This window comes from Oryzias melastigma, linkage group LG8 (genome assembly GCF_002922805.2).
Source record: "Oryzias melastigma strain HK-1 linkage group LG8, ASM292280v2, whole genome shotgun sequence".
In the NCBI taxonomy this organism is placed as follows: domain Eukaryota; kingdom Metazoa; phylum Chordata; class Actinopteri; order Beloniformes; family Adrianichthyidae; genus Oryzias; species Oryzias melastigma.
Window position 1 is genome coordinate 12,095,860 of NC_050519.1, and position 10,586 is coordinate 12,106,445.

Consider the following 10,586-nt stretch of genomic DNA (forward strand, 5'->3'; position numbering starts at 1 on the left):
AAAAAAGCTGTGAACATTTTAATGAATTCTTACCCAATCTAACTCTGCTCCTTTGCCTGATAGTTTAGTCCTTTTACTTAAAACAAAATGAGTCATTTTTCTATTTTTTAGTGATAACTGGATAAGACATTAATAAAGTATTAAATTGCAAACTTTTGCTTTTTAAAATTTAATTAAATATGGATACTAATTATTTTATTATGATAAATAATACATATCTATACTAAGATGATATAACCTTTCAAATGTTAGAAAAAAGATACAACTTAAAAAAAACAGACAAACTGACAGATTGTTATGATTTATTAAATGTGAGTAACATAAATATTAGGTGTAATTTAAAGATACATATAGACCATTACAGTAGTTTTTAAATAATACAACTTTAAACGTTTTCACATGCTGAGGGCTGTACATGAAAGGCCATGACACATGAGAGCAAATCTTTTGTTAAAGAGCCACCTACTGGATAAATGAGGAAGTGCACAAAGACATAAGATTCAGTGTATGCATAACTGTTCAAAAGACAGACAGAAATAGTTTATGATCAGCGTGATCCCATGACAAACTGCAGCCAGCTGAGGTGGCGTGACACTTTTTGGAAGATATAACCATTGTTGCAGTCGGCCCCCTCAGGCTGGCTCAAAATTCCTGTGAGGAAGAACACATCCCTGTACATGGTGAACACGGGGCTCCCTGAGCTCATGGAGCAGTCAGCTCCTCCTGGTGGTGCGGTACAGCCCATCTTGTTGGTCATTATGTTGGGGTAGGTGCCCAAACACTGATTTAGCTGGCGGTACTCCAGCTTCTTCAGGGTGAGTTGGTCCTGGAAAGCTGCCTGTGAGCTCGTCTTCCATCCGGTAGTAAAAGCTGGGAGCTCCCCCGCCATCAGGACGCTTTCGGCAAAGTCTTTTTCTGGCAAACAGGCAGCGATGACTTGATCGCTAAAAGAGAAGCGGTCTTCAACCTCGATCACGGCCAGGTTGTTCTCGGGGCGGCCTTCCACATAGCGAGGGTGAAGATGAACTACTCTCACTCTCAGCGTCTTCACTGACCTTTCTCTTGAGATGCCTGTGAAGTTAAAACACGAATAACATATAGGTTTGAGTTCAATTTAAAATGTTTCTAAAAATGTAATAAAATCTTTCATATTTATCAAAGCCTAAACTCTAAAGCAGTGGTCTCCAACTATCAGTTCACTGACTGGTACCAGTTCATAGGTCTCTTGATACCAGGCAGAAGACAACATAAAAATGCATTGAGTAATTTAGCTTATGTTTGGACTTTAAAGGAAGTTTTATTTTGAAAAGATACTAGATTCTTACTTTACACGAATCGTTCGCCTCGTTCACATGGCCACTCCAAGCTCCAAGCTAACAAAGTTTTTCTAAGAAACTTTCCAAGTGTTTTGAATAACGTTATTTAAAAAAAAGAAACAAATGTTTTTGAAAGGAGCATTGAGGTAAAGTCTTAAACCTTAAAGAAAAATAAATCTGCTATTTACAGACAAAACCAGGAGTCTTCCTCAAAATATGGATTTATTACAACAGTTGTTGTTGCTACTTATCAAACTCACTTTGGATTATATGTGGTAACTGACTAATTTTACACGTTTGCTGATAATAAAGTTACTCACACAGTAGATTTGAGCTTATTTTTGTGTTTGGAAAATACCAGATTTATGACTTTTATTTTTGAAAGTCGGACACGCCTGGCATTAGTTGTTAGCCTCCACTTTGTCGGTTAAAGGGAAAATCTATTTCACATTTTAATGGGTCCTAAATCAGGTGCAAATTTAAAGAAGATTATGAAGATTCAATCAAATCAATTTCTGATTTGTAGACATGTTTCTGTGTGTGGAAACTTGTAAACCAGACATTTAGGAATCTTCCTACAGCAAAACTAAACTAGGCGGGCATCTATTAAGAAACTTTAGCATAGAAAATACTCCTCTGTGTTAAAGAGAAAGAATCAAGATTTAATTAAAGACAAAAGGTGATTAATCTTTTAGATAGAATAATCTGAGCTTGAATTTAGTTCTTAATCTTATAATGGAGTTTTAAGAGAAAAGGTCCTATCTTTAACTAAATTTGAGAGCAGAAAAGCTTGAAAAAATGAAAACACAAAATTTGGCCCCAGGAGTGACAGTGAGAGAGGCAATAGACTCACCAACAGCAACCTGAAAGTCCTTGTACTTGTTGCCGCACTCAGCGGTGGTCAAGACCAGATTCTCTTTTATTATGACTCCGCTGCAATATCCTGGGGACTCTGTAATTTTCAGCAAAGCCTGCAAACAAAACAAAACAAAAAAAGGTTCCAGAAACATAACAGAAAACAGCAGTGTGGGAATGTGTGCGTCTTCCTCCTACCTGCCAGGGACAGTTGGAGGACGAACAGGACACTTCATCAATGTTGCTGACCTCGCTGCTCTTCCACACACTCGGGCTGTTCAGCTTACCGCAGGGTTGTGAAACTGACAGTAAAGTGGGTACATGATTACTTATTCTCCCCACAACATATATATTTATTTATTTCACCAAAAATAAAGGCAACTAATTAAGACATAAACAGCTAAAAACACAGAAACGCTTTGGCTGAAAGCGTACCGTATATCTTCCAATAGTGGCCGGTCTCTAATAAACTCCGGGTTTCTTTTATTAGACGCTGGTTTCTAATAGTAGCCCAACTCCTTTAAGATCCGCCCATCTTCTTGATATTTAAACCGTTTATTGTATTTCGGAGTGCAAAGTGAGAAGTTGAAAGACTACAGGACATCCAAGAGGCTGTGGTAGCGACCTCAATAAACAGATGGATGAATCAGGAATTAACAGTCATTTGATTTCAGAAAGTTTGTAGTGGTTCTTGTTTTTGCTTACCATTGTTACATCAGTAAGGAAATGAAAGAGGAGCTGAAGAAATATAATGTGTCAGTGGCAGTTATCTCTAGTTGTTGCACCAAGTACATCCAACCTGCTGATGTTGTTTGGAACAAGCCCCTCTAAGACAAGCTTCAAGACAAATGGATGCTCGGGGATGAAGATAAGGAGTGGTGAGAATTTGAAAGCGCATGCACTCCGTTCGTTAGTTATGTTGATAATATCATCTTGGAAATAAATAGGAAAATTCTTCAAGGATTCCGGAATCATTAATGCGTGCAATGGATCTGAAGATGATTGAATCCACTGCCTTTAAGGACGGCCAACAATGTCATGTTGGGAGTGCGAAACTGCAAACTGTGCAAGATTTCAAGAGGACGATAAAGAAGAACCGGCAAAGAATGAAGTAATCCTTTGCGACTAGATATCAATAGTAAATATTGTTCTTTATTGTTTTTTATCCAATCTCACGTTCCAGTGTATGTGGGTTCTGAGCTTTGTTGCATTTCCTCGTGTTTCATAAGGAATTTTTCAGGCTGATAAACACTTGTGGGAGAGTCAGATTGGTGCAGGTCAGCATCTAAGGCATTACTGGTGAGAAAGTTAAGAAAAACACTGTTTCTCTGTTATGTTACACGTCATTTCATGCTTAAGGTACTACCTTTATGTTCTCATAATTTCAATCATTCTGGAAATATTCATCTGGTGATGTCTGCATTTTGTGATTTAGTTTCACCACTAAATGAACCACTAGCCGCCACCATTCTGTCTGTGATAGAATAAACGCCTGTCTCCAATAGGTGCCTGTCTCTAATAGACGCCTATCTCTAATAAATGCTGGACAGGCTGCCAAATTTTTGGAATAAATACATTTTTGGAGCTACTAGTAAAAGATATACAGTATTCGTGACATAGAAAATACACAGGACGGGCTACAAGCTCCCTGCTCCGCTCCATTCTGATGCATCCACTAATAGACGACTAGATCCATGTATGTCTTTGTTTCCCTCGTCTGAGCTGGCGTGTGGCTCAAACTCTGTGTCTGGATAGTTCAAGCATTGGTTGCCCTTTTTGTTGCACTGGTATGTTAGGTTGAGGGTGTAAGGGGCTGTAAGCTAGCAGGAGAGCGTGTAAACAGTTAGCTCTTAGCAACTGGGAAAGAAAAGGGGGCGGGGTTGTTCTGTACCAACAGCCCCGCCCACAACTCAGTGGAAACTAAATGATACAGTTTCTTGATTTTGGCTAAAAACGACACAATTAGAGGATTGGAGTAAATGGATTCAGACTACGTGAGTCAAAGTCAAGGCCCGGGGTCCGGATGCGGCCCGCTGGGTGATAATTTTATATTTTTGTTATTAACGGCTCAATGTTATCTTGCGCTGGTAACATAATGCAATGTATTCTCATTCCCAAGTCGTCACATAACAAAGTATGGTTAAGGATCCCTCCGAGTCAAAAAATTACGTTGTGGGTGTCCCCAGCTCGTCGTCTTTTGATGTCCAATTAAATCAAGGCTCCCCAACCTCCGGTCCGCAAACCGCTACCGTTCTGGTACTGGGATGTGAACCATAACAGTATCGTAACCCTAACCTTAACCCAGTACCGATCAGTCAGTTCCTAACGCAGATCAGTACTGGTTCCAGACGTGGACCAGGCAAGGGTTAGGGTACCGGTACGGTCCCGAGGTTCTTTCCGCAGTAAAAAGTTACATCTTAAAGTTTTAAAAATGTAGTTTTCATGTGTTCAACAAATGTTTATCCTGCTCGGCCCGCGACCTAAGGTATTTTTTGGATTTTCGCCCCCCCTGTTCATCTGAGTTTAACTTTAGACTTTTAAGGAGAAGTAAGAAAACAGAATACCTGCAGGCACACAAGTGTTTCTGTCAGTCTGACTCAGCTTCCATCCTCTAGCACAGGAACACTCATAGGACACATATCCAGGTTTGCAGAACTGGGAGCAGCCCTTGTCCTTCTCCACCACGCAAAGGGTCAAGTCTGCATTAGGGAAACAGAACCTGATGGTAGAAGAATTGGCATAGCAATCCAAAAAGTAAATAAGCTCCATCCTGACCTTGTTGACAGTTTTCTCCACTGAAACCTGACTTGCAGACACAATCATAGCCTCCCACACTGTCTAAGCACATGGCTCCATTCTTGCAGGGCTTCTCTGCACACTGATCACCATCTAAACAGATGACAAATCTTTTAGAAGACATACAGCTCTGTGTTTGGAAGTCTTTTTGATCATGACACTTACCGATGTAGACTGACCAGAAGATGTCCTAAAGATAAAATGATACGCTTGAAATGAGCAGCACTCTAACAGGCTTTCAAAAGGAAATTGACTCCCAATGCAGCAAGATCAGACTCACCGTGCGGTAAGTGTCCTGGAAAAATCTTCTGGCCTCATCATAAGTGCACACTTTCTCCATGCAGGCCTGCTCCAGGCTGGATGCTTCAGTGCCCCTCTTTTGACGGGAGATTAGTGAAGTAGCCTGCTGCTTATCCAAAAACACTGAAGAAGCATAAGTAAATAAATAAGTTGTGTTGCTTTGTTTTCTATAGATGTTACTCATAGAGTATCGATCAAAGTAATGCAAGAAATGGTAATTCAATAACCTCGAGATACCATTATTTACTGATCTTTTCTCCAATTAGAATTCAAGGTAAACATATGCAGAGATTTGGCATCCCACTTGGCTCCATGCTGGGCTTCTCACCTGTCTGGGGGCTCTGGATGGCTGATGCAGCCCCAAGCAGCAGACACACAACAGAGGCATACATGACCCCGAAGCACATGCTGAAGAGCCAGAAGTGTAATTACTCCTAAATAATAAACAAGAGAAAGTGTTATTAACAGAAAATAACACATTTCAAAATGTTTTGTGAAAAGGCATTTGTTTTTGTTGTGATTTAATCCCTATAAGGGCGGATGTTTACGATTCAAACTGATGCATTCAGGGACTTAGAAAAAAATCAGAACAACCATGATGCTAGTAAACCCGATCCTATAAATATTGTTTTTAAAAGTCACATCATGCATGTGTGTTTGTATTTATTTAAATATATAGTAGCACATCAAATACCACAAGAGTTTTACTTTATAATTGGATATTACTGTAGTTTAGAGAAAGAAAATACTGGTTGGAATTAGCCTCAGACGTGACTGAGCATCTTTCGCCCATACATGTCAAAGACTGTAAACACGGCCAAGAATAATATTGTTTTATTAGTCGGTATTCTATTAGGTTGTGTTGTTAACTTAAAGTTGGGATAAATGAAAAGAAGACACACAAATCCAAATATTACGCATTTGTTCCCAGGGCGGGTCGCTTTCGCAGGCAAGAAAGCGATATGAGAAATAACAACCATCGCGGGGCTGTTCGGTACCTACCGCCAGACAAAGAACCGAATTTTGTCCCGGTCTACTCCCAATCCCAGATTATTGCGAAAAACGCCGTTGTTTCCTGAACGGACCGGGCCTGTGGACCGTAAATAACGGATGCAGATCACATCCGAGGATTTTTTTTAAGCAGCCGTGTTATGTAGTTACAGGATGATGACCAGAAGAGGGCGCTGTTCAACGAGGCTATGTGTTACAGTGAAGGACAGAACCGGAGCAGACTGGACCCGACCGGACCGGAGGGGGAGTTATTTACTATACATGACACTTCTTATCTAAAGCAAATTCGATTGGATGAAACAGCATTTTGTTGATTAAATTTGCCAGGAGGTTATCAATATCAAAAAGATAAAAATCAATAACCAAAACAAATTAAAAAATAATAACACAAAAAATCAATAACATCAACAAAATAATAAAAAAACAACAACACTTAGAAATAAAGAAAAAGAATAATACCTAGAAAAAAATAACACTGACAAATAAGAAAAGAAAATTATGCAAATCTAACAAAACACAAAAAAATGTTAAAATAAAATAAAAAATAACACTAGAAAATAAACGAAAAACACTTGCAAAATAGCTAAATAAAAAAAATTAGAAGAAAAAAAGATAAGATAAATAAAAGAGAAAAAAAAATCACTCAAAAAATTGCAAGTGAGGCCAAGTTTCAACTGTTTTACCTGCTCATCTTTTAGTGCAGGGTCCAATACATTTTGCTGACAGTATCATTTCTTGCTCAAAAATAATAAAACATTGTTTACTTTTGTCATGTAATATTTAGCCATAATTGTAAGAAAATTAACTACATAGCCTAAATGTATGATTTGTTTATTTCCCCCCATAAATAAAATACCCATACAACATACTTACATTCAACTTAATAGAAACTATTTTGTGGGTCATTACACAGATGGGTCATCACAAAACTGGTGGATGAAGGACCTAAATGCTGGAGACAAGGCTTGGTGGCAGAAAAGTAAAAATGTAATTAACAAACCGAAGCATAAAAACCCAATGAGTGACCAAAAAAAAAAAAAAAAAGGTGACTGAACAGCAGATGATCTGACAAGGAAGAACTGAAAACCAGATACTCAAATAGACTGAAGGTAATCAACTAAAATAAAGACAGCTGTGAATGAGAAGCCTGAAAATATAACATGTATCTATTCAAAGGCAGAAAATTACAACAACAAACAAACAAAAAAGCAATTTGAAAAAAAAAATTAATCTTAATACATGCAAAGATGTATATGTTCAAATTACGAAATTATAGTCAACAATATGGACAACTTTATGTGAATGTCTTTTCAGTAAAAATGTGGCCATAGGGTGATTTGGGAGAGATTTAATTGTTTTACCATGAACAGGTTTCATGTAATTGGGAACTTTTAGAAGCCGTCAATCATTTTAATCAAAGTCTGATTTAATATGCAGTCACAATCATTTAGTAAATTATTTTTAAAGCGTTCTCTTCCTTTTCCATTCACTATAGATGCTTTTATTTTATTTATGTTTAGATTGAGAAACTCTTTGGATTTGTAAAGGGTCATGATGTGTCATTTTTTTAAAGACAAAAAGATGCTTCTTATTAGTCCATCATTCCTTAATTCTTAGCTGCAGTTTCTCCAACCAATGTGATCAGAATGACAAGCGCTACTAAATATGTACACACTTGGTTAAACAAAACCGGGTGCAATCTTCTGTGATCAATAAGACTAACCCCTACAGCAAACAAACAAACACACAACAGTTGAGACAACAGCAAACAGCTGAAAACCCGATTGGAGCTTGTTGCAAATAGGATAAAAGAGAAGAGGGAAAATCTAAGCAGACAAGAAACGTAAAAACGATTGAGAAGCGGACACTGAGAAGATGTCACAGAATGACAAAAAGTTCTCCTAGATGAAGTTGTGAGACATTATGTAGTCTCACTGCATATTTAATGGCAAATCTAATTAGTGTTTCTTTGTAACAACAATGAAACACACACACATGGATAAGATCTGGTGGAAGTAGGTCATCGCGGCTGCACTTAACAGGACCAAAGTCTCCTCTGTGGTCATATTTTAATGGGATTGTTTGTAAGAGCAATGTAATTTACACAGAGGGCCGTGGGGGCTTTAGTCTCAGCTGCAGCCATGCTAAATGTCTCCATTTCCCAGGTCTAATAAGTGAGGTATTAAAAAAAACCTGCTAAGACCAGCTGGTCCCTGGTGTCAGGCAGAGAGGATCTGAAGGGTCCAGTCCAGGGAGACCCACCCAGGGGTGGTGTGAATGGACACGGAGCTTGTTTGGACAAGAAAAGCTGCAGATGGATGTGTAAATGATTAATAACTTATTGTTTTTTATTCTGCTCCAAGTTGTTTTGAAGTGCATATTTGTTGTACAAAATACACACTTTATGAATGCACAAAATATCAAACACTTGATGCTAACTGTGCAAGTGCACTCAGTATAACATGCAGTGTAAAGCACGCCGAGTCATCCATCTCCTTCCCTCTGTTATGTTTTATTCAACATCCCCTTCTCATATACTGTCTCACTCTTTCATTTTTTTCCCTCCCACTCCTCCCATTATTCTTTAAGTTCCACCTTTAAGCGGGGAGGGGGTGGGACGCTCACGTGTGACCCGGTCGACCCGCGCCTCCTTCAAATCTAGAGAGCAATTTTGCCGGCACACACGAGCAACACCTCGGGCGTCACAAAAGGCATCCATAATTAATGTCAGCTGATGCTTGACAACTTTGTGATGAAACTTAAACGCGAAAGATGAAATCAACAGCTGTTTGGAGTTTCTATTGATTGACATTTAGCAAATTTCTTTATCATTTTCAGGCTGTTTTACCCATTACACCAAGGAGAAAAATGCTCTGCAGATGCACACTGTTTGGAATAAAATTCTGCAACAATCTTTACAACACAGTTTTGCATGCTGTTGCGTCTCTGCATCTGTGTGTTCAATCTGATGGTGCAACACTGATGTAATGGTTTAATAATGAGGGTGACACACATATAGTGAGGACCTAGGAAATCCTTGTCCCACCACTCACCTCAAACAAATAGGCTGCATCATAAAATGGGGTCAGATAGAAGCACAGCATTGCTCACAAACAAAACAAACACTCTAGTTTCAACTCAATTCAACCGGACATAAGGACGATCCTCACTCATAAGAGATAGACTTCACTTCCTCTAGGTGGTGCAGAAAAGTTGGCCAAAGCTGCAGGCAAACCAGCCAGCAGGCACATAAACACAGATTTCTATTGTCATTACTCTAATAAAAAGTAGATTACTGCTTCTGGTAAGGAAGTGTCCATGACTCTTTCGTTGCAGAAGCAGTTCCTCATCCTTTTCTTTTTCTTCATACGTAAGCTGCCTCAGCTCAGGCTGCTGTTTTATTTATTTATTTCTCATGCGGCTTTGTCCTGGTTGTACCCTGCCTCTCACATGATAACAGTTGAAATAGGCTGGGGCCCCCTGCTGACCCTGAAAGAGATGGATGGATACTGCTGTGCACTCAGGGACAATGACTGTAAAAATCCAGGCATTGAGGGTCCAGCTGCACAAACATAAATAAAAACAGAGCAGGAAATAGTTCAGCTGCTATTGCATGATGAACGAACGGTTTCTAGGAAGAGGATATTGGAATTTACATGTGAAAATAGACCCTTCAATCTTTTGCATTCTCACAATGTTATCTTAATTTATATCCAGCTCATCTTCTGGCCTTTTGGATTTTGCTTTGCAGATCTTCACTCAGAAGTTCTGTTGTCTTTAATGTGTGACTGCTTCTACTGATTTGCTCATTTTTTTATTAGATGTACTGGATTTCTTTAGATTGACAGTATCTCTTCTTAGCCTGAAGGTGACAGAAACATGTGGTGTTGGACATTACTAAAATCAAATAAACCAAACTAAAGTGCACAATCCTCACAAAAGACAGCCCTGGGTTTTCTGTAATCTTCGGAAATCTTGACTGACACCTGTTCTTGTTCAGGTGCTCTCTCAGTTTAAGGTAGCTCTTACTGCTGTTTTAGCAGCTTGAAAACGTTACAATTTTCTCTCTTTCTCAGTACCTGATACTTGGTATTTGGTTAAATCTTGACAGAAAACCCCACAGAGCAGATGCTAATCTGGTCTAATCTGGTCACTGGTAAATAAAAAAGCTGTGACAAATGATGGGGAGAGTATTGATCTAAAACAGTTTCGATTGTCTTATTCTCCCTGTAATTTAGGTGTCTCCCTACAGATGGCGCACTACAAATAAACCGACCTATGGTCAGGAGCATGAAAGTTATTCTGCAT

The 10,586-nt window shown here is 38.9% G+C and overlaps 1 protein-coding gene across 2 annotated transcripts; it reads right to left on the minus strand.

The window, feature by feature from the left end:
- Positions 1–285: 285 nt before the first annotated feature.
- On the minus strand, positions 286–7,307 carry proza (protein Z, vitamin K-dependent plasma glycoprotein a). 2 transcript variants are annotated; one of them, XM_036213266.1, is made up of 9 exons: positions 7,152–7,307; positions 5,596–5,701; positions 5,248–5,390; positions 5,133–5,157; positions 4,947–5,060; positions 4,736–4,870; positions 2,370–2,473; positions 2,170–2,287; positions 286–1,071 (listed from the first exon to the last, which is right to left on the minus strand). In XM_036213266.1, exons 2-9 carry the CDS (start codon positions 5,672–5,674, stop codon positions 548–550), a joined length of 1,242 nt encoding a protein of 413 aa, XP_036069159.1. In that variant the 5' UTR covers positions 5,675–5,701; positions 7,152–7,307; the 3' UTR covers positions 286–547. The 2 variants fall into 2 exon arrangements, with proteins under 2 accessions (XP_036069159.1, XP_024127313.1); XM_024271545.2 differs by lacking the exon at positions 7,152–7,307 and adding an exon at positions 6,270–6,443.
- Between the last annotated feature and the right edge of the window lie 3,279 nt (positions 7,308–10,586).

Excerpts from the sequence above, each read along its gene's own strand:
- proza (XM_036213266.1), bottom strand. The coding sequence starts at position 5,674 with ATGTGCTTCGGGGTCATGTATGCCTCTGTTGTGTGTCTGCTGCTTGGG. Across the intron at positions 4,871-4,946 it reads TGGAGAAAACTGTCAACAAG|ACTTGACCCTTTGCGTGGTG; the intron begins GTCAGGATGGAG and ends TCCCTAATGCAG. Across the intron at positions 2,288-2,369 it reads CCTCCAACTGTCCCTGGCAG|GCTTTGCTGAAAATTACAGA; the intron begins GTAGGAGGAAGA and ends TTTTGTTTGCAG.